The 22,856-nt window shown below is 44.2% G+C and overlaps 2 protein-coding genes across 2 annotated transcripts in view; both read left to right on the top strand.

Annotated features, from left to right (window-relative positions):
* Positions 1 to 7: 7 nt before the first annotated feature.
* FNDC4 (fibronectin type III domain containing 4) lies at positions 8 to 2,913 on the top strand. The gene is made up of 7 exons (XM_004377627.1): positions 8 to 70; positions 256 to 400; positions 491 to 606; positions 857 to 1,061; positions 1,561 to 1,650; positions 1,991 to 2,115; positions 2,305 to 2,913. Exons 2-7 carry the CDS (start codon positions 280 to 282, stop codon positions 2,338 to 2,340), a joined length of 693 nt encoding a protein of 230 aa, XP_004377684.1. The 5' UTR covers positions 8 to 70; positions 256 to 279; the 3' UTR covers positions 2,341 to 2,913.
* A 1,821-nt stretch (positions 2,914 to 4,734) lies between these two features.
* The window catches only part of IFT172 (intraflagellar transport 172), a 32,345-nt gene continuing 14,223 nt past the window's right edge, over positions 4,735 to 22,856 (top strand). Inside the window, exons 1-18 of the mRNA XM_004377625.2 lie at positions 4,735 to 4,911; positions 7,686 to 7,829; positions 8,046 to 8,158; positions 8,601 to 8,640; positions 8,907 to 8,972; positions 9,183 to 9,262; positions 9,483 to 9,570; positions 10,413 to 10,627; positions 11,528 to 11,651; positions 12,068 to 12,163; positions 13,025 to 13,186; positions 13,551 to 13,604; positions 13,848 to 13,951; positions 14,328 to 14,413; positions 18,640 to 18,752; positions 19,586 to 19,753; positions 21,820 to 21,956; positions 22,157 to 22,264. Coding sequence (XP_004377682.1) covers positions 4,873 to 4,911; positions 7,686 to 7,829; positions 8,046 to 8,158; positions 8,601 to 8,640; positions 8,907 to 8,972; positions 9,183 to 9,262; positions 9,483 to 9,570; positions 10,413 to 10,627; positions 11,528 to 11,651; positions 12,068 to 12,163; positions 13,025 to 13,186; positions 13,551 to 13,604; positions 13,848 to 13,951; positions 14,328 to 14,413; positions 18,640 to 18,752; positions 19,586 to 19,753; positions 21,820 to 21,956; positions 22,157 to 22,264 — 1,937 coding nt within the window. The 5' untranslated portion in view covers positions 4,735 to 4,872. The remainder of the gene's footprint in view (positions 4,912 to 7,685; positions 7,830 to 8,045; positions 8,159 to 8,600; positions 8,641 to 8,906; positions 8,973 to 9,182; positions 9,263 to 9,482; positions 9,571 to 10,412; positions 10,628 to 11,527; positions 11,652 to 12,067; positions 12,164 to 13,024; positions 13,187 to 13,550; positions 13,605 to 13,847; positions 13,952 to 14,327; positions 14,414 to 18,639; positions 18,753 to 19,585; positions 19,754 to 21,819; positions 21,957 to 22,156; positions 22,265 to 22,856) is intronic.

Below are 22,856 nucleotides of genomic sequence, written 5' to 3'. Positions count from 1 at the left end.
TGGGCGATGGGCCGCCCCCTGGGAACCGAGCAGCCCCCGGAGGCCTGACAGATTGCGAGGACCGGCGGAGGTGGGTGTGGGCCCGGCAAAGCTGCGGACTGGGGGGCGCCCGGGTGATGCGGGGGAGGGCATGGCGTGGAGGCAGTGTGGATTCTGGGGCTGCTGTGCGCCGTGGGGAGCCCAGGCGAGCTGCTGCCCACTTGTGCGTCCTGGGCAGTCCTTGACCACCCCCTCCCCAACTCCTGCCACCTCCAGGCGCCCCGCCTGGATGTCAAGCGGATGCCCCAGTGCCCCCCAGAGGACTCGGTGGGGACCATGGCTTCGCTGATGCCCCTCTCCCCATATCTCAGCCCCACGGTCCTCCTGCTGGTCAGTTGTGACCTGGGCTTTGTGCGAGCAGGTGAGTAAAGAGGGTGGAGGGAGGTGGAGGTCAACCAGAGCTAGTCTGTGGGTGAAGCTTATTAACCTGTTAACACACTGGCACCCACAGACCGGCCTCCTTCTCCTGTGAATGTGACGGTCACTCACCTCAGAGCCAACTCAGCCACTGTGTCCTGGGACGTCCCAGAAGGCAACATTGTCATTGGCTACTCCATTTCCCAGCAGGTTTGAATCGCCCCTCTGCTCCCCCAACCTTGGCTGGCTCTCAGAACATTTCTTCTGTTGTCTTGTTGCCTAACTCCACCCAGCCAACACACACACAGAGGTGGGGGAATCCGGACACTGGTATTTCCTAGCTCAGGCTGCCCTTTTCACCTCACTCTTTGGAGTGCTTAGATAATCAAGAGTCCTGGGTCAAGCCTTGCAACCTGGGACTGGGGTGAAGCTGTCCTCGTCTCCCATCACTTCCCTGCAGCGGCAGAACGGCCCAGGGCAGCGTGTGATCCGGGAGGTGAACACCACCACTCGGGCCTGTGCCCTCTGGGGCCTGGCCGAAGACAGTGACTACACGGTGCAGGTCAGGAGCATCGGCCTTCGGGGAGAGAGCCCCCCGGGGCCCCGGGTGCACTTCCGAACTCTCAAGGGTTCTGACCGGCTACCTTCAAACAGCTCAAGCCCAGGTAAGGGTCTGATCTATTCCCTACTCCCTAAAGCTTTAGATTCAGTTTTTTTGGGTTTTTTTCCACCTGGCCTTTAGCCCCTCTTATTTACTTCCCCAAGGCAAGCAACAGTTTAGCTTAGATGAATAGAAGGATGATTTAATTCACTGTACTCCCGGGGAAGGAAGGAAAAGCAGGTAGGCAGGGGAATGGGTATAGACAGGCTGGTAATGAATCATTTAGGGGTAGGACTTTAAAGATTCCTTCTCCCCAACCACAGATGACAGCAGCTGCAGCCTGCATGGTCAGTACCTGACCTGCGGCCCTCCTCTGTTTCAGTCTCTAACCACTTGTCCACCAGTGGCTTCCTCCCAGAGGAGCTACCTTACAACTTCAGGGGCAACCCTGTGATGGGTCTACCCCGACTCTAATCCCCAGCATCTCCATCCTCAACTGTCTATGTAGATACAGCTCTCTAGCGGCTCCCTGGTAACCGGGAGACTGTCTCCTCCCTTCTCAGGTGATATCACAGTGGAGGGTCTGGATGGAGAGCAACCGCTGCAGACGGGGGAAGTGGTCATCATTGTGGTGGTGTTGCTCATGTGGGCTGGTGAGCAAGCAGTGGATGGGGGACCAGTGACTGAGGGAGTGGGGTTCAGCAAAGGTGGGAGGTGGCAAAGGTTGTTGGAAGAAAAGAGAGTGAAAGAAATGGAGTGGGGAGATGCTTGATTGTGGGGGATGACCAGGGGAAGTTTGAAGAGAGGGAAAGCAGGCTGTTGGGAACCCAGGGAGGAAGATTTAGAGGGTGGTGGTACTTGTGCATGGACACCAAGAATTCAAAGGTTTTCTTCTCGGATTTTCTAGAAGCTGTGTGGGTATCTTGCTGCCCTTCAAGTCTGTGATTGGGGATGTCGAGATCAAGGCTCAGATTTGTATTGTTGCCATTTCAGCTGTAATTGGGCTATTCTGCCGTCAGTATGACATCATCAAGGACAATGACTCCAACAACAACCCCAAAGAGAAGGGGAAGGGGCCGGAACAGAGTCCTCAGGGAAGACCAGTGGGGACAAGACAGGTGATGTGGGGGCCAGTGAGGGTGGGAAGGGTGATTTTGGCCCCTCAAGAGTAGCCGGAGAAAGGGAGAAGGCCAAAGAGGGGTAGGAAAAGAGGGAGAATGGAAAGTCTGGGATGGAGGAGGCTGGGGAGAAGGGGTGGCATCTATTACTTTCCTGAAATTAGAGACTCAAGCCATTTTCTTTTACAGAAAAAGTCACCATCCATCAATACCATCGATGTGTGAGTGACAGAAACAGAACCAGAAAAGACATGCACTAATGACCTGGGGATGGGATGGGGTCAGGGAGAGCCTAAGGTGATGATCTGCCCAAGACTGCAGGATCCCGCAATCTCCCAGAGGGTAATGACACTCCCACAGTCTCAGGTCTGGTACCCATCCTTTTCCACCGTGAGCAGGGCCAGAAGGTAGGTTAGAGTCTGCACCCCTGGACCTGGGGAGTGGATATCAGATGGGATGTCTCCTCCCAGCCCCCAGTTCAGGGGAGAGTCACTTGTTCAACCCTATCCCATTAGACCCCAAACAGGGGCCCCATTTCACCTACATCAGGACTCTCCGCATCTCCAGCTGCCCCCACATCTTGCCTCTGGGTCTCAGAGAGGGGTGTTTCTGAGGGTAGTGCCTCTTCCCCAATAAATGAAAGGAATCATCTGAGCCTGGAGGCAGATGCTGCACTGCACTACTCCAATGTCTTCCACGGAGCCTCAGGTGCTCCCCCTCTCACCTGGCAGCCCCTCCAGCTGCTGGTGATCTCACCCCTTGGACATTTTTCCAATAAAGGTTCTTGGACAAACTGGAGCTAGCTGTATGATATACTGTGGAGTATGCTGGAGACATTTCCCCACCTTGTCCCTCTCCTGACTGTGCAAGGGCCCCTCACAACAAAAACCTGACGAGAGCAGAATCTCATTGTAAGGTGTTTGCTTCAATTCTCCAGCCTAGAATGGGTAGCAGAGGCCAGGAAGAAGGGGTGTAGAAAACTAGAGCCCTGGTTCCATTTGCTTTGTTGAATAAGGGAGAGGGATACGAGACGGATACAAGTTCTTCCTGCAGCAGTGAAAGCTAAGGTTATGTCACTGAGAGGGCCAGTAGCCTTTTTGTCTGCACTACCCATGTTGGCAGCCCAACTCCTCACCGTTTATTCTTCTGCCTCTTCCATCAAATCTGGGCAGAAATGGACCAAGCAGTGTCTTGGGAACTAATGAAAGAGCAGCTGCACAAATGGATCTCCTGGTGCCATGTGCTCCTCTCTGTGGATCCCTGCCCCTAATCTTCTCTGCCTTTGTTTTCTCTTTTGTCTCTGTCTCTGTTTAGTTGGTCAAAGTCACTAATAATAACTGTGAAGTGTAAATGAGTTTATATTCAGGCTCTGCCACTGTGTCCATAGGAGGATTCTGGAAAGAAAACTGAGGGATTTGGACTCCCCTGTGAAAAGAATTCTAATTTGGGCTTTGCCCCTCTGGGGCCTGCTTGTTTCCTGTGAAAATAGAGGTTGTCCTCTACTACCTTCTAATTTCCAAGAGGGCTTGGTGGCAGTGAGAGCATTTGTAACCACCATGGGGGAAAAGGTTTCAGGAACCAGAATCTGGACAGCTTTTGCTATACTTTCTGGAGGGTTAAAGGTCTTCCCAATTTGGGATCATTCCAGAGAAGATTTTATGATAATTTTCCTTTTCTGCCTCTGTCTCTCTGGTGTGTTACAAGAAATTAGACCAGTAATTCTGGAAGGGACCCTAGCTACACAATCCTAAAATCAAGAAGTCACTATCTTTTCTACTTAACCAAGCTCTAACCTCAGGTATCCCAAGACTTAACCTATCAGGTAGCCAAGCTCTGGTCTGCTCTCTACCCTGAGCCATAAAGGCATCTTGATCTAAGGAGCAATCTTTAATTCCCTGTCTTCCAATTTGGAAGTAAGATACTTACCTGTCCCTGGCCACTGGTTCCAGAACACCCTCTCGCAGACTCTGGACACACTGTTATTTCTTGGGATGGGAGCGTCACAGGCTAATAGTGGCATGGTGTGGAGATAGGGAGCGAGGAGTTGAGACGGAATATAAAGGGTGTTTAAATCCACCAGCTCTGGGTTGAATCCCAGTTCAGTCCTTTCCTGGCTATGTTAGCTCGGAAAAGTGACCCCTCTAATTCTGAGTTCCTGTTATGTAAAGTGGGACCAATGATATCCCCTTCAAAACGTGGTTTTGAGATTAAATGTGCTAATGCATGTAAAACACTTTGCATAGTACCAGGCAGACACACATATTGAGTATTCACTGTTAACTATCATTATTAGCCTTGTGACCCCGTGCAAGTCATATAACCTATTAAGGTTCAATAACGTCAACTGTAAAAGGCTGTATAATAGCAACTGCCCTGCTTTCCTTCTGGATTGTGAGGATCAAAAGAGAATGCACTCAGTCAGGCTCATGGTCCAGCAAAGAAAAGGAGACACTACGATTACGTAGGAGCAGAAGTTCGCGACGGCTTGTGGGCGTGGCTTGGTCTTGGGGGTTGCAAGCCGTGCCGGGATTGGTCGAGAAGAGGGTTCATCACGCCCTTTCGCGGGCCCGCCCTAGACCTCACTGCGCTTGCGCACGTTTTATGTCTTGGCGATGAACCTACGTGATGACCTTGCGACGTGTGTTGCGCTCTGGTCGCATCAGCGTCAGCGCTTGTCCCTGAGACTGCGTGGCGGGTTGTCCAGGTAACCACAGGGTTTGTCGCTGTCTGGTGGCATCTGAGAGACAAGTATTCGTCATGCAGTTGAAGCACCTGAGGACCCTGCTGAGCCCTCAGGTGAGGAGTTGCGTGCCTCTTCCTTACGCCGCCCGCTTTAAGATCCAGGAAAAGTGGGGGAAGTGAAGTTTAAGGATGTTGAGCTCCTACTGTGTGCATAAGACTCTGAAGGATATAGGGATGATTCGGACTCTGCTCCGTCGATACAGAGTGTTCAGTAGGTGACAGGACAGCTAATAACGTAGATTTCATTACATTTCGTTTAGCATCCATTGTGTACGAGGTCCCGTACTTGGGCTGTAAGGGATCCCAAACCACCGAAGTTATTGTTCCTGCTTTCAAAAGGCTCATACACAGGGAAAGGTGCACATGTAAACAACGAACATAAATCCGCACAGAACTAAACCAGCGCGGTATAGAGGGAGTGCAGAAAATTGAACCGTTCGTTCCTATGGGGAGGATCTCAGGATTCAGGAGGGGCAGGGCACTAGCGGAGGAACCCTGAAACCTGGTGGGAAAAGGCTGAGTTTGGGGGTTGGGAAACCCGAATTCAAGTCCCAGTTCCAGTACCATTTTAAACAACTTGGTCTCTCTGACTTTAGCCCTTACTACATTTCTCTGAGCACTCACCCAGCTTCTTCATTTGGAAAATGGGACTAATAATAGTAGCAGTCTTAGGAGATTTGGGGGAGAATTAATTGAAGTAATGTATACAAAAGAACTTTGCAAACTAAAAAGCAGTGTGAAATTGATAGACAAAGAAGGAAGGACATCCAAAACTGAATAGACAAAATAACGTACAGCTAGTAAGATTAGTATCTGCCGTTGTTGTTGTTAGGTGCAGTCGGGTCAGTTCCAACTCATAGTGACCCTATATACAACAGAACGAAACACTGCCTGGTCCTGCCCCATCCTCACGATCGTTGTTATGCTTGAGCACATCGTTGCAGCCGCTGTGTCAAGCCATCTCGTTGAGGGTCTTCCTCTTTTTCGATTACCCTCCACTTTACCAAGCATGATGTCCTTCTCCAGGGACTGGTCCCTCCTGATAACATGTCCAAAGTTGTCTGCCATTACTTAGTGCTTATTATGTACCACGGCAGCATTGGTAAAGAAATCAGAATCATAGTCCATGGAATTAGACATACATGAATTTAAATCTTGCTTCTGCCACTTATAGACTATGTATATAATCTTGGGCAAGTTACTTAATTTTTTGCCTCAGTTTCTCCACCTGTAGAAGGGAATAATAATAGCATCTATCTCAGAGTTATAAGGTTATAGCATCTATCTCAGAGTTATAAGGTTAAATGAGATAATGCATGTCAAGCATTTAGCATAATGCCTAGCCTATGGTAAGTGCTTGTTGAAGGTTAGCTGTTATTACTTTTCTATTCCCTACCTCATTTAATCCTCATGACAGTTCTGTGAGGTACACACTGTAGAGAAAGGAGAATTAATTGATTATAGAAGTCAGGAAGGCTTCACAGAGGATGTGGCATTTAGAGACTAGAAGGAGATTAGAACAAAAGAGAAATGTGCTCATTGCTCAGTGAGCTGCACCCTGAATCTGTAATTTAAAAATTCCTTTACCCTAATGGAACAATTGGAAGTGAAATCCTCCTTTAGTCTTTCAAAATAAGATGATGTCATGATGCAGGGAAGGCTGAATGCCCAGGAGTGGGCAAATGCTGAGGCAGGATGATCAGCAGAAGTTGTTGAGGAGCCCTCAGCCCTTCTGACCTAGTGTAATCAAGAGTTGAAGAATGATATTGGTGGTGGTGTGGCTATTTTCTGACTCTAGTTTGAGGATGTGGATGAAAAGAACCTTAAACTTCTGACTCTGGAAGTAGGTAGGTTAGGAATAAAGGGGAAAATAGCAGTCTGTTAAGCCAGTGCTCTACAGCCAATTAATCACTAAATTGGAGGAAAGGGTAAAAAAAAAATTTTTTTCAAGGAGGAAAACCCTTAGTGGCAGAACCATAGAGGACTAAGGCTGGTGGTGGGAAGAAGAGACATGACATGAATAATTCACTTGGCTCCTGGGAAGTGAATAGTTTAAAAAAGTAGCATTGTCCATCTTAAATCTCAACTGTGATTGTTTTATTCCCCATTCCAGAGCTTTCACTCTCTCCCTCTTTCCTACGAAATAAGCCCCAGTCTGTTTTTCCTATCTCACCTCCTCTATTCTACTATTTACAAGGCAGTTTCAGCTAAACTAAATCACTGCTTCTTGACCAGAAGTTGCCTTTGCTCATGCTCAGATAATTTCCCCACTTAACTGCATCCATTCTTCAATAGATAATTGATCATTTAAACATAAAATTATTTCAGAGTCCAAACTATTATAGCGTTTTGTATGTACCTCTCTTGTGGGACTTTTCCTGTTTGCACCATCTTAGTAGATCCTAAGCCCTTTAAGGGCGGGGACCATGTTTTGCTCTTTGTATCCCTCTCAGGCCGTAGCCAAGTGCCTTTCTCAGTAAGATGCTCAAAAAATATTAATTGAATGAAGTGCTAAAGATCAAAACTTATCAGACCAATTGATTTATTTCAGTATTAGACCTAGGATCTGAGGAAACAAGGAGGCCACTGCAGGGACCATCACGTCTTAGTGCATTTGCATGATGGGCCTCTGAAGCACACTGTTCTCTCAGTCCAGTGTCTGCTGGCTTTGGAGACCAGGGTGGGCTGCAGGTACCTCTCCATTTTATGGAAAGGACCATGACAGGAAGAAAATTGACTAAGTCACACCAGAAGTAATGGAACTAGGAATGCTTCTGGCATTCTAGACAGCATCTGGGTTTACTTTTTTTTTCCCTTTGCCTCTGCAGGATGGTGCTGCAAAGGTCACCTGCATGGCCTGGTCCTACAACAATGCCAAATTTGCTGTCTGCACAGTGGACCGAGTAGTGTTGCTATATGATGAACATGGGGAGCGGAGAGATAAATTCTCCACCAAACCAGCTGACATGAAGGTGAAGAGAGTACTCGTGTGGACTTTAACCTGTTGATGGGGACTCTCAAACCTGGAAAACTTCCTCACCCACTTCGTAGCCCTGGGCATAGCAAATGGCCTACCCCTTCTTTTCCCAGGATACGTCCCTCAAGCCCATTATAGTCACACATGTACCATTTCTTCTCCTTTCTCTTTCATGTACACTCATTACTTTTTTTTTTTTTTTAACTCTTAGTATGGCAGGAAGAGCTATATGGTGAAAGGCATGGCTTTTTCTCCTGATTCCACTAAGATTGCCATAGGACAGACTGACAACATCATCTACGTCTACAAGATTGGAGAAGATTGGTGAGGCTGGAGACTGAGAGATGGGGTGGCCAAGAAAAGAAGGGGAAGGCAAGAGAAATGCCTCACTGGGGAGGGGAACAGAAAGGATGAGAAGCCAAGCTTGGGCATGGAAGGCTGAGACTTTCTGGAGTCTGCTGGTGCTGCTTCTCTGCTGTTGCCTGTCCCACATGTTCTGCAGTTCCATCCCTGGAGGAATCAGTTTAAGATCAGCAGGGAGGCTCTGTGAGATCCTGGGGATCCCAAAGTGGTGGTGTGTCTTTGTTACTGTTCTCGAGCTGCTTGAGCTCCCTCTCATGCCTCTTTTCAGGGTTCCTACAGAATGGTAGGAACACTAGTGGGCCAGGGAAGGTATCTTCTCTTTCTTCCCTTCCCCTAGCATCATATTTGGCAGTTTACTTATGGAAGTGGTTTTTAATATGCTTTCCTCCCTTTCATTTGGCAGGGGTGACAAGAAAGTCATCTGCAACAAGTTCATACAGACGGTAAAGTTCAGACCAATCCTTGGAAGGTTAGGGTGAACAAACGTGTCAATATATCTGCTTACTCAAGAGTTGTATTTTCTGACATCTGTGTCTGATTTTTCGTACTGCAAGGGTGGTGCTGATTGGCTGCTCCTCCTCATCTGCTTTCCTCCTTAGAGCCCAGTTGAGGAGACTGAGGTGGTGGCATGTGATGGGGTGTTCAGGGAGTTAGAAATGTGCTAACCCACACAAACAGGGTTCTCCTTTTTATTATTTCTTTCATACAGAGTGCTGTTACTTGTCTGCAGTGGCCAGCAGAGTATATCATTGTGTTTGGACTGGCTGAGGGGAAGGTAAAAGAGGGAAGGGAAACACGAGAGGAAATGGGTAGGGAGATGATTCTGGAAAGTAGATATAGTTAATCTTCTCCCTTAGGGTCAAGTTGTGTACTGGGAGGGAGTACACAGGGACCTGTTTTGTTTTGTTTTTCTTTTTCTTTTCCCAGGGCCTAAATGATAGTGAAGGTAGCCTAACCAGGCTCATGTCCATTCTTTCATTTTCAGGTTCGTTTAGCAAACACTAAAACTAATAAATCGTCTACCATCTATGGGACAGATTCTTACGTGGTGTCACTGACAACAAAGTGAGTAAGGAGGAGTGGTATCACAAGAGTTTGGAAATATAAGAAAAAAGCTATGGGAAGTCTGGACTGGGAGATCATAGTGTGAAAGATGTGTGGGACTGGTAGTACAAACCACAGTGGGGTAGTGTTTGGCAGAGAAAGAGGACTTCCCTAGTGAGACAAAATAATCACTTTCTTGTATTTCTCTCCTCTCTTCCTTTTCTCATCTTTCTCTTTTTAGTTGCTCTGGGAAAGGAATTCTCTCTGGTCATGCAGATGGTACCATTGTTAGGTATTTTTTTGATGATGAAGGCTCTGGAGAGTCACAGGTATGAGTAAAGGATGCTCTGGGATAGGGGATAAGGAAATGCGAAGAGCCTGCCTCGAGTAGGCGGGCTGTCTGAGGAATGTAGGTTGAGGGGCTAGAGGAGGAGGCTAGAGGAGTGAGATCTTAGAGCGAGGGCAGTGGGCTGGGGCTGGTTGGATACAGCCACAGAGAGGACTTGTATTTAGGAGGCCAGAGCTTAATATTCATGGGACAAGTTGACTCAAGTGGAAGAGACCTTGAGACAAAGGAAAATAAAGGCTCTTAGGGAGTGAAAAGTGAAAATTATTCCCGTTTATGTAAAAAATATATTTACGTGTATAAATGGATAGAAAAAAGTTAACAGTTTACTCTCGAAAGAGAAAAGGGAAAGGATGAGAGATGAAAGGGAACTTTTGTGTTTCATTCTGTATAATTATCTTGTCTGCATCATTTACATTGAGAATTACTTGTGTAACAATTAGTTAAATTTAGCCTTCCTAAAAAAAGGAGCTATTTGCTCTCTGGGCCTAGATAGTGTTGGTTGATGTGTAGGAAGTGTCCTTTTTGGGGGCCTTACTGGGTGCAGATTAAAGATCTGCCAACACACAAGTATGTTGAGGTTTCCTCTAGAGCACAAGGTCTGTAAATATTATATATGTCATATGTATATATGACGTATGTATGAGTATGAAATAGTTTGTGCAGCCTTCAGGAATTAACATGTATTGGGGTAGGAAAATGTTGGGAGGAAGATTTCTGCAGAGTAGAATGGTCACCGTGAGTGTGTAGGGTGCTGGGAATGAGGAATTTCTGGGGAGGAGTCCTCAGAGTCAGAGTGATTGAAACCCTCTACTCCTGTCTTAGGGGAAGTTGGTTAGCCACCCATGCCCACCCTATGCCTTGGCTTGGGCAACGAACAGCATCGTGGCTGCAGGCTGCGATCGGAGGATTGTGGCCTACGGAAAGGAAGGCCACGTGCTACAAACTTTTGATTATAGCCGTGACTCTCAGGAGCGGGAGTTCACCACAGCTGCAGCAAGTCCTGGGGGCCAGTCTGTTGTGCTGGGAAGTTATGACAGGTGGGACAGCTCAGCTTTCCAGTTGCATCTTCTGCCTGCTTTCCTTGTATACACCCTGTGCTTTAGCCTGGTGGTCCCCAGCCAGAGTGGGAGACTGGACCAGAATCAAGTATATGCTGAAAATGATTCTCAGGAGATTTGAATTCACTTTTCTCTTCATGCTCCCATGATCCATTGGCCCACTGGCAGTTCCAAAATGCACTGTGCTCTTGCTTTGTGTCTATGCCTCTCCCTGGGATTCCACAGTAGAATTCATCTCCGCCTTCTGCGTGTTCCCATTGCCCTCCTTAACAGATCTCCAGCTTAGTGCTTATCACATTATATTATAGTTTCGAGTTTGTGTCTGTCTGGCTAAATTGAAGAGTCCATTAGAAGAGGTGCTATTGTTTGTCTTTTTATCTCCAGTGCCCAGATTAGCACCTAGTACACAATATGTACACACGTTTGATGAATGAACGAATGAGTTATACAGCAGTAGATATACAGCCAAATTCTAGGTCCCAACACGTCTTTGGAGTGCTATTAACCCCAGCTTTCCTAGTTCTAGCTCTCTATCCACTTCGGTCTTTTATGTGTTTCTTCATGTTCCTTTCTTTCTTCTCTGACTCCTACCATTTTTCTTTTCTTCTTCCATATTTCTGTCCTCATAATGGCTCATTTTCTCACCAGCCCTAATCTCCCTTTGTTTTCTCTGCTTCTATCACTCTTAGTCCATTTGACTTTTGTCTTGACTTTCCCAACTTCCTTTGAGTCTCTTTATCCTCTCCCAGTAGACTTCCTAGCTTGTCTGTTCTCTTTCTGTTCTTTTTTGATATGGCGAGACTAATCTTCAGTTACCAGTCCATTTTCATGCTTTTCCTCAGCCTCCATCTCTTCTAAAAGCCACATACTTTATTTCAGACTTCGGGTGCTCAACTGGAGCCCTCGAAGAAGCATCTGGGAAGAGGCAAAGCCCAAGGAGATTGCCAACTTGTACACCATCACTGCCTTGGCCTGGAAGCGGGATGGCTCGCGACTCTGTGCGGTGCGCTACCAGGAGCCCCTTTCTAGATTGGTGCTTTTCTCTGAACAAGAAAAAACCCTGCCTTACCCCAAAGCACTCTCTCCTGACACTAGAAACTCTCCTTTTCTTTTTTGACCCCAACCTAAAAATCTAGGGTTTAAAACAGGGAAGAGAAATTCAGGCTTTATTGGAGCCCAGAAGAGATGAAGACTTGTACAGGCAGGGCTAATTTCTCCCTTACATCTCATCAGTGTACGGTGCCCTTGAGTCCTGTGATTGCCACTGCTTTCCTTCTGGTACTTTCCAAAACTACCAACCTTTTGACTGCCAACTGTTCTTTAGATTCTAGAGTCTAGATTTTGAGGGTGTCCCTCAATGTGCTCCCCATGCCAGTGTATTATGGCTCTTACCCTTTATACTGTCACTTTTCCTTCTAGGGCACCCTCTGTGGTGGGGTAGAACAGTTTGACTGCTGCCTCCGAAGGAGTATTTATAAGAACAAGTTTGAGTTGACATATGTGGGACCTAGCCAGGTAAGCAGCTGATGTCCTGCCACACCTAGAGTTTGCCATGGCTCACTCAACCTTGTAATGCTTCTCTGCCTCCTGGCCACAGCCAGTGTCAAATTTAACCTTCATCCTCTGGGAGGCTATTCTGGGCAACTCCCTGACAACCATTCTGCTATAATTCTTCCATATTATTGTAAGAAGGGATTTAAGCAACAGGCTTAAGGGATACAGAGATAGCCACTAATTATTCTTGATTTAAAACTTCACTGCCCATTACTTGGCAACTGGGGAAGTTGATAAATACAATTACAAAAGTGAACTCTGTTGCTGTTAGGGCCTTTGAACATATTGTGTATAATGTTGCAAGCTAATTTCTTAATTCCTAAACCCGCATTTCTCTTTTCTCTGTATGTATCTTCTTTCCTTCTGTTTATGATTCGTTGGTTCTTTCTTTTTTCTTCACGAAAATTTCTTCATTCTCTACTATGTGCCAGCCCTGTTAGACACTGAGAATACAAAGATAATTATCTGTAAGACACTGTCCCTTAAAGGAGACGGGCACACCAAACAGCATAGTACACTGTGGTGTCATTGTAAAAGTTAGTACAAAGAGCTACAGAAACAGAGAGTAATTGGTTTTACCCAGTAGAACTTCAGAATCACTTGTATTGTGATTCTTTGAGCATAAAATGTATGGAATCATTTCATAAACAGTAAAACTCCATGTATATAAATGTGAGGTATCATTATTACTAACAATATCCTAGGCCTGAAGAGAAGCCAAGATGTTAGCTTTGACACTGTGGAGGTGGGCAAAGTACAGCATACCCACCCCTCTTTTGGGGTGGTGGAAGCCTAAGGGGCTCAGACATGTCCCTTACCAAGGTGATTGTGAAGAACCTGTCATCAGGGACCCGCGTGGTGCTCAAGTCTCACTACGGCTATGAGGTGGAAGAGGTGAAAATTCTGGGAAAGGAACGCTACTTGGTGGCCCACACATCAGACACACTGCTGCTGGGGGACCTGAATACTAATCGACTGAGTGAGGTAGGAACCAGAACAGGAAGGGCAGAGGAATGGGGCACCGTGGATTGCTACTTCTGGGCAGCCAGGGTCCCTAGGGGGGAGATCGTCACAGGAAGTTCTAACATTCTGGTGTTGGAATCTGCATTCAGGAAATGGGACCCACAAGGTTTAGAACCTTGACGGTAGGAATCACCCTAGTTGGACTGTTTTTATACCACCACCACTGTTTTATACCACCACAGCAAAATTTGGCGTAGCACCTCTTTTGTGTAATGCCAGAGTCTCCTTCAACTTCTAATTCTCTCTACCTCCCATCCTGTCATTCTTTCAGCATCATGTTGGGTAAATACCACTTTGTTCCTTATATTGTCTACCCCCTTCACAGGTGGCCTGGCAGGGATCTGGTGGCAATGAGAAGTATTTCTTTGAAAATGAAAGTGTGAGTAGAGCTTGATACACTTTCACCATCTCAACAAGTTTCCTTCTAGCTTCTGTGTCAGAAGGATGGCAAGTGTCAAGGGGTTGGGGAGACAGCAGATAAAGAAAAGGGAAGGATGAAATAGCCAGAGGAACAGAACAAAGAGAAAAATGAGTCACCTTGAATTGACTGTATACTGCCCTCTACTGTTTTCTCTTTCTTCATGCAACCTTTCTACTATATAACAATCCTATTCTTCCCCAGGTATGCATGATCTTCAATGCTGGTGAGCTAACCCTGGTAGAATATGGGAGTAATGACACCCTAGGTTCTGTGCGCACTGAGTTTATGAACCCCCACCTCATCAGGTAACCCTGCAAGGTTTTCTAAATCCTTGAAACCCAGAAGAATCCCTTTTTGACATCTAACTCCAGTGTCCTCAGGTTAATCTAAAACTTCATCTCATACCCTTCTTCAGAGCCCCTGAGAAACATTCCAACTATCTAAAGCCATTTTAAGGAGCCCTGGTTAAAACGCTTGGCTGCTAACTGAAAGGCCAGAGGTTCAAACCCATTAGCCACTCCATGGGAGAAAGATATGGCAGTCTGCTGCCGTAAAGATTAAAGCTTTGGAAACCCTATGGGGCAGTTCTACTCTGTCCTAAAGGGTCACTGTGAGTCAGAATCGACTCGATGGCAATGGGTTTTAAAGCCATTTTGCCTTATCTCACTCTTCTTGTTTCAGCGTTCGTATTAATGAGAGGCGTCAGAGAGGAATGGAAGACAATAAGAAATTGGCTTATCTTGTTGATATCAAGACTATTGCTATAGGTGAGTAAAACTCATGATTTTAATAAAATAAAAGTTCGTATTGCATTTCCGTATCACAGAACCATGTTCAGTGGAGATCCTAGCAATCTGAGAGGCCCCAGGTAAATATGTAACCCCACTCTTACAGTGGATATATGAAATGTTTAAATCCATATATGTGTGTCTGTATATAAATGTTTAGATATAGATTCAAAGATACATATATATGCCTGTCCATGTAATTCTTCATGTCTGTAAGCAAATATCTTAGAGCTTGCAAATATAGTAGAGAAGAACCATTAGCAAATTTATAAATTTTCCTGTTTAAACTTCATAGACTTATAGACTCTTAGAATTGGAACAGGCCTTATTTTTGGTGTAGTTTGTTGTTAGTAACTACTAATGACAGAAACTTTATTTGCACTTCACGAATGTTTGCATCCATAAATTTTGTTTTATATATTAATATTTAATTTTTTATCATGAAATGTTTCAAACATAGAAAAAGTATAGAGAATAACATAACAAAATCTTATATAGTGTAGTTGTTAAGATTGGGGCTCTGGAGTCAAACCGCCCCACTTCTCTACTTGCTACCTGTGTAACCTTTCTGTACTTCAAGTTCTTCATTCACAAAATGGGGATAAAAGTAGTACCTAACTCATATAAAAGGCACTTAGATTAGTCTAGTGCCCAATACATAATAAGTCTACTTGCCTACCTATAACCCAATTCTGTCAGATCCTAACATTTTGTTATATGTAACATGGATCTTTTATCTCTTCTCTTATTGATGGACATATAAGTTGTTAATTTTTCACTGTTAGCAGTGTTTCCATTTTCTAAGGTCTATATCTAGAAGTGGGATTGATGAATCATTTAGGAAGTAAATATTTAACTCAATTAAATGTTTCCAACTTGCTCTTCAAAGAGGTTGTACCAATTTGCATTCCCACCAGCAGTCAGGGTTCCCATTGTTCTACATTCTCTCCAGTACTTGAAATTGCTTGACTTCATAATTTGGCTCAATTTGGTGTCTTTGAAATCATACCTCATTGTATTAATTTTTTGTTGTTTTTATTTGTTTACTGGCCATTTGGATTTCTTCTTCTGTGAATAGCCAGTTCATATCCCTTGCCCATTTTTAAAATCTTGTTGTCTTTTCCTTATTGACTCGAAGGAGTTCTTTGTGTAGGAAGATATAGTCTTTGGTGATTATTTGCGTTGCAGATGTCTTGTCCCAGCCTGTCTTGTTTTTTCCCTTTTTAGGCATTTTTAAATGTTCGAGCATTTTTTATTTTAATGTAGTCAATTTTATCACTTTTTAAAAAACAGCTTATGATTTTTGAGGTCTTATTTAAGAAATCCATCCCTATTCTTCCTATATTTTCTGTTAACGTTTTTAAATTTTGCTTTTCACCTGGAATTTATTTTTGTGTATTATATAGGTAGGGAACTGAATTTATTTTGTTCCATATGTTTAACCATTTATTGAAAGTCCATTCTTCATCCTCTAATTTGTAATGCTATCTCTGTCATAAATTAAGTTTCTACATACATATGCATCTGTTCTTAAGATGTTTTTACATTTCATGAATATTATATCTTATGTCAGGTTGGAGAGCTCAGAAATCTAAATATCTATAATGGAAATAATAATATAAGCCAATAGACCTAAGATTCCAGTGGCAATAATGAGCTGTGAGACCTTGGACAGTCACTTCACCTCTGTAGGTCTCATTTTTACTGGACAGAAGATAACAGCATTCTTCCCTTAACCTTTTTGGATCTCTGACCCCTTTGAATCGCTAAAGAAAATCAGAGATCCTCTCCCAGAAAAACATATATACACACGTAATTTTGTATATAATTGCATGGTGTTCACAGGAGTAGGGTCCCTTTCAGCTCCAGCAGACAATGATTCTACTTGTAATTGGGACTTTAAAGTATGGCTTTATCATTTTGCTTTTTAATTAAAGGAAAATTCATTTTTAAATTGCTCTTCCCAGTTTTAGACATTAGCTGGCATTTGGTCTTTAGCTTAAGTGTATATAACAAGGGCAGGCACATTGCTCATTAATATTGTATATCAGAAGTGTTATGAATGGGCTTTGATCAATAGACTCCTTGAAAGCATCCCACGAATTCTGAGTGGTCAGCTCTAAATGTAATAGTTTCTTATGCTATCTACAAGATTCAGACCAAACTAAAATAGTCATCCTCTGTACTTCTGCAGCACCCAGGGAATTTCACCTAACTTTAGTCCGAGCCTCCTTCTATTTTGTCTGTGTGCCTTCCCCATTTTTGCCCGTTGATACTGTTATGTCATAAGCACTTAAATGTGTGGATAACTCCTTGAGGTGAATATAATCATCAAGGTCATTTCACCTGTCAGCTTTCTTTCACTGGTGTGCTGTAACTGGGGCTTATCCTTAATGTGTTCAGTGCCGCCTTGCAGAGGATTTCATGAGTAGTAGAAACTAGTGGCACAGTAGTTCTGATCTGCTCTAAAGCAACCCCAAGGGTCTCAGAGAGGAATGACACTTCTTGATGGGTGTGAACCCTTTGCATTAACTGTAGAGTTAAACAAAACCTCTGCAATTCTAGAAGAGACCCAGCATCTTCAGCATCCTAGCAAAATTGTGTTGTATTAGACATTTGCATTTCGCCTGTGATATACTGTAGACTAATAACCAAAACAAGTGGATATGGCGTGGTTTAAAGTCAGGAAAGGTGTGTGTCAGGGTTGTATCCTTTCACCATACTTATTCAATCTATGTGCTGAGCAAATAATCCAAGAAGCTGGACTGTATGAAGAAGAATGTGGCATCAGGATTGGAGGAAGACTCATTAACAACTTGTGATGTGCAGATGACACAACCTTGCTTGCGGAAAGTGAAGAGGACTTGAAGCACTTACTGATGAAGATCAAAGACTACAGCCTTTGGTATGGATTACACCTCCACATAAAGAAAACAAAAATCCTCACAACTGGACCAATAAACAACATCATGATAAACGGAAAAAATATTGAAGTTGTAAAGGATTTCATTTTACTTGAATCCACAATAAATGCTGTGGAAGCAGCAGTCAAGAAATCAAACTTTGCATTGAGAAAATCTGCTACAGAAGATCTCTTTAAAGTATTCAAAAGCAAAGATGTCACTTTAAGGACTAAGGTGCACCTGACCCAAGCCATGGTGTTTTCAATCACCTCATACGCATGTGAAAGGACAGTGAATAAGGAAGACTGCAGAAGAATTGAACCTTTGAATTATGGTGTTGGTGAAGAATGTTGAATATACCATGGACACCCAGGAGAAGGAACAAATCTGTCTTGGAAGAAGTACAGCCAGAATGCTCATCAGAAGTGAGGGTGGTAAGACTACGTCTCATACACTTTGGACATGTTATCAGGAGGGACCAGTCCCTGGTGAAGGACATCATGCTTGGTATAGTAGAGGGTCAGCAAAAAAGAGGAAGACCCTCGAGATGAATTGACACAGTGGCTGCTACACAGGGCTCAGACATAGCAGTGATCCTGAGATGGTACAGGACTGGGCAGTGTTTCGTTCTGTTGTACGCAGGGTCGCTATGAGTCGGAACCAACTCAATGGCACCTAACAACAATGACGTTCTTTTTTTCTTTATATAGTATTTTACTATATTTTTGGTGAAAGTTTACACAGGAAATAGGGTTTCCTTTTAACAATTTCTATACATATTGTTCAGTGACATTGGTTACATTTTCCACACTGTGTCAACATTCTCATTATTTCCATTCTGCTTGTTCCATTTCCATTAATCTAGTTTCCCTGCCCACCCTTACCTTCTCATTTCTTATTCAGGGTAACTGTTGACCGTTTAGTCTCACATAGATGATTTTTTTTAAAGGAGCACAGTACTCACAGTGATATTGTTTACTTCATGAGCCGATCTGTTATTTAGCTGATAGGTCACCTCCGGGAGTGGTTTCACTTCAGAGTTTAAAGCATGTCTCAAGGGGATAGTCTCCAGGATTCCTCTAGTCTCAACTGGTCCAGTAAGTCTGGCCTTTTTTAAGAATTTGAGTTTTGTTCTACATTTTTCTCCCATTCTACCTGGGACCATCTATTGTGTCCTGGTCTGATGCAACATTCTTAAAGTCCAACATATGATTGTAAGGCCAGACTTTTGCAGGCTCCCTAATGCCCCTGTACAGGATTATGTAGAATCTCTCTTCTTAACCTGTCTCTTTTACTCTCTAGTGGATCTCATTGGTGGCTACAACATTGGCACCATCAGCCATGAGAGCCGTGTGGATTGGCTGGAACTTAATGAGACTGGGCACAAGCTCCTCTTCAGGGACCGGAAACTTCGTGTAAGAAGGGTTACTAGGGCCTTAGCCATTGGCTGGTCCATAGAGGGTGTGGTACAAAAGCACTACCAGGGATCAGGGGGCAGGATACAGCATAAGTTCTTGGAGCTATGCCATTAGTGTATCAAAAGGCACAGAAGAATCAACATTAACTTCATACCCAATAGCACAACCCTTGTTGTGTTACCCTTGAGCTATTTGTATCTTGATGGCACCGAAGTCAAGAGGGAAGGCTGGGAGTGTTTTTCTCTCACTGTTCACAAGTCTTTGCCATCTTGAAACCTCCTTACCCCTGCCTTCCTCCTTCTCATGCCTAGCTGACCTTATGCCCACTGCTCCAAGGCTCCTCAGCTACACTGAGCTGATGGCATTGAAGCTGGCTTCGGGGCAGTGCTTCTCCTAGCACTAATTGATTCTGATCTCAGTTTGGCATCACCAAAGAGTTCAGCATCAAGGGCAAAGAGACAATCTGGTGATTTTTCATGTCAGTGAAGGCCATGTCACAGATCTCCAGACAATGTAAATTGTCTGGTGGCCTGCACTTTTGTAATTGAGGCTGGTTACCTTTGGCCCAGAGTTATTCTAAGAATGGACGTCTGACCTGCAGCTAAGCTGAATTCCTAATCTGTGCTCTATTGGTCCTCTCTTGTTTGGTCAGAGTCAGGACATACCAACTCAGCATAAACTTCAAGGGTGGCAGGTCAGTAAGCTTTGAAACTCAGAACGTACCTAACTAATAGGTTATCATACCACATTTCACCGTTAGGAAAGTGGTCAAAGTCAGAAGACACCCTGATGTCTCCTTCTAATTGTGCTACTACCTCTTCCTCCTTCAGTTGCACCTGTACGATATCGAAAGCTGCTCCAAGACAATGATCCTTAACTTCTGCTCCTACGTGCAGTGGGTCCCAGGCAGTGATGTGCTGGTAGCTCAGAACCGAAACAGCTTGTGTGTGTGGTACAACATTGAGGCACCTGAGAGGGTCACCATGTCCTCTATCAGGGTATGTTGACACCAGGGGACCTCAGATATGGTGTCAAGCTGATTAATTAGGGCCCTGAGGAGGCTCAAAAAGTTGCTTGGTTTTCCCTGCTCACCAGCGGTAATCTCTGTGATGAAGTTGACAAGTAAGTGAAGCTTAGACCCCTCCCCCACAGCGGACTGGCCCCAGAACCATCCTGGTTCAGATTCCATTAGACCCTTGGAGTGTGGGTCTCAGTTACAGTGGCCCTGGGAATCCCCCAAATCATAATGTGGAGTTCCCTCTAAGCTAGAAGGATCCCTGATAGGAGGGGCAGTTCCATATCACCTGTTTGTGTGCTCATTCTGTTATAAGCTATTCAGAGTTCCTCTTTCTTAAATTTCCGATGAAACCCTCTCTCCTACCCCACCACAGCATCACATACACCCAGTCATCTTCCAAAATCTGGAAGAAGTCTATGAGAACAGAGAAGAGAGTCCCCTGGGCCAGGCCAGGATAACTGGTGTGGGTATGGATAGAGCATTTGCTACTTTCTATTATCCTTTTTGATACCTGTTTTTTTCTCTTTGATTGCTTCATTTTAGACTGAGATTGGTTTTATCCTTTTTTTTTTTTTTTAACACCTTTTTTTCTCTTTTGGATTGCTCTATTTCTATAGCAGTTACACTTGAAAGTTTATGTTATACTTAAATTAGCAAAGTCTAATCAGCACCTAACCCTCCCCAAACAATACAAAGGACTTAAAAGGGTTTGACTTTGATTACCTCCCCTTTGTCACTGTTGTCCCACATTTTAGTTATGACCTTTTTTTAGTGCTTGAAGTTAGACATTATTTTATATGCACAGTAAATTTGTTTAGGTATACAACCATGGTACCAATTTCTTTATTCATCTTTTTTTCTTGCATTGCCTCTGTAGTTATTTTTCTTCTTGAAGCCTATCGTTTAAAAGTTTATTTAATGAAAGTCTATTGATGATAAATGCTCTCAATTCTTGTTTACCTGAAAATGTCTATTTGAGTCTTCATTTTTGAAATATACTTGGACTCAGTACCCAATTCTAGACTGACAGTTAATTTTTCTCAGCCTTTTAAAAATACTGTCTCTTTCTCCTCTGGTTGCTTTTTTTTTTTTTTTTTAATCTTTATTGAGGAATAATTCACATAAAATACAGTTCACCAATTTAAGTGGACACTGTGATGATTTCTCCCCCCATTCCTCCCTTCGTTCATACCCTGGTAATCACCGGTTGTCTTTTGTCTGTACAGATTTACCGATTCCAGATGTTTCATCTAAGTGGGATCCCTTCACTGAGCATAGTTCATGCATGTGGTGGCGTGTATTAGAACTTCATTTCTCTTTATAGCTGAATAATACTCCATTGTGTATATGTACCACAGTTTGTTTATTCATCTGTTGATGGGTGTGGTTGCTTTTGAAATCTTCTCCTTTTAGGTGTTTTGAGGTTTCATTACCGTGTGTCTAGATACAGATTTCTTTCTATTTATCCTGTTTGGTGGACATTGTGCTTCCCCAGCCTGCTGGAGGTTCAAGGTTGAGTCTCCAAAGACTGCTGTTGCCTCAGGGCAACTCTCCCTTTCCTTCTTGCTCACCTACCATTTTTTCCTGCTCTGGTTTTTGCTTACTATATTTTTTTCTTCTTTTTGTCTTTTTTTTTTTTTTAATCTGAGGGAGAAGGATAGGCTTAGGGTAGGGAGCATTCTTGGCAATTTCTTCAGATGAGCCTAGCAGTGCATTAAAAAATATGTCCCAGGATCAAGTTGTATTTTACAGGAGGATGTAGTGTGTGGTACTGCTGGAAGCAGAGGTGGATGCCACTTTGTGTCAGCACACTTCTAGGCGTTGGTGCTGTCATAGTTGTGAATGTACTTTAACCCAAGGTATATTGCCATAGAGAAGGAATTTTTAGCTGCTTGAGAGAGACTAAAACGTTAGGAAGACAAGGGCCACTGTAATTCCCTCAGTATGTGAGCACTAGGGTTGGGTGTGGGTTGGTCTGTCCTGCAACTAATTCAGTGGAAGCACTAACCTAGAACTGGGGTGGGCTTGGGGAATGAACTTTTACAGGGCGATGTTGTAGGTCTGGAGCGGGGTGGAGGAAAGACCGAGGTAATGGTGACCGAAGGTGTGACAACAGTTGCCTACACACTGGATGAGGGCCTTATCGAGTTTGGAACAGCCATTGATGATGGCAACTACACCCGGTGAGCGGATAACCAGTAGGGTGGTGGGAGAGTCTGGCTATGGGAGAGGAGGACCTGGGATGGGTGGTAAAACTGGCCATATCTAATAAGGGCCCTAGGAGAGAGGCCAGGTCCCTCCCTGATCATGCCTCCTCACCAGTATTTCTCTGTCTTTCTGACCTTAGGCTCATTGCTTGTGCTTTGCTTCCTCCCCTCTCCAGGGCAACAGCCTTCTTGGAGACTCTGGAAATGACCCCAGAAACAGAGGCAATGTGGAAAACTTTGAGTAAACTGGCACTAGAGGCAAAGCAGCTACACATTGCTGAGAGGTGAGGCTGACATGTAGAAATGAGGTGCCAGGCAGCTTAGAGGGATGACCATGTGGGTATCTTACCTGTGGGCTGCTCCTAACCAGTGTCAAGGCACTACTTCCCTTCCCACTGCCTATAAATGTCATGTAACTCCTTCCATAGTACAAATATTCTAAGCGTCCTCCCACCTTAAATTATAAAAGAGTATGTCTTTTATTACTTTTACTTCTTCCTCTTCTTGAACTAGGTGCTTCTTAAAAATTTTTAACATCAGAACTGTTCAATTCATGCATCTGTGTGTATATTCCTAGTGTGGTATAGGATTGTAGTTAATAGGTCAGACTTGGGACTGCAGGCTCCTTGAGTTCAAATCCTGGCTCCACTTACCAGATTGTGTAACCCTAGAGGGGTTACTTAACTTTTATAAACCCTGGCTTATCAGTTTTCTCTATGTAAAATGAGGGTAGTAATAGTATTTACCTCGTAAAGTGGTAAAGAAGAATGTTAGTGGTAGTGAAGAATGAAGGAAGGAATCTGCAAAGAGCTTACGATATTGTAAGTGCTCAGTAAAGGTCAACTGTTGCTGTTTGGCTAGGTATCATCCTTCATC

This window comes from Trichechus manatus, unplaced genomic scaffold (genome assembly GCF_000243295.1).
Source record: "Trichechus manatus latirostris isolate Lorelei unplaced genomic scaffold, TriManLat1.0 scaffold00052, whole genome shotgun sequence".
In the NCBI taxonomy this organism is placed as follows: Eukaryota; Metazoa; Chordata; class Mammalia; order Sirenia; family Trichechidae; genus Trichechus; species Trichechus manatus.
The sequence above is the reverse complement of the archived record's forward strand: the minus strand, read 5'-3'. Positions and strand labels throughout refer to the sequence as shown.

What these genes read in the sequence shown, in the direction of transcription:
- FNDC4 (XM_004377627.1), top strand. Translation starts at nt 280, where the DNA reads ATGCCCCAGTGCCCCCCAGAGGACTCGGTGGGGACCATGGCTTCGCTG. An exon ending in GCTACTCCATTTCCCAGCAG is followed by an intron (nt 607 to 856) that starts GTTTGAATCGCC and finishes ACTTCCCTGCAG; the next exon opens with CGGCAGAACGGCCCAGGGCA. An exon ending in GACCAGTGGGGACAAGACAG is followed by an intron (nt 2,116 to 2,304) that starts GTGATGTGGGGG and finishes TTTCTTTTACAG; the next exon opens with AAAAAGTCACCATCCATCAA.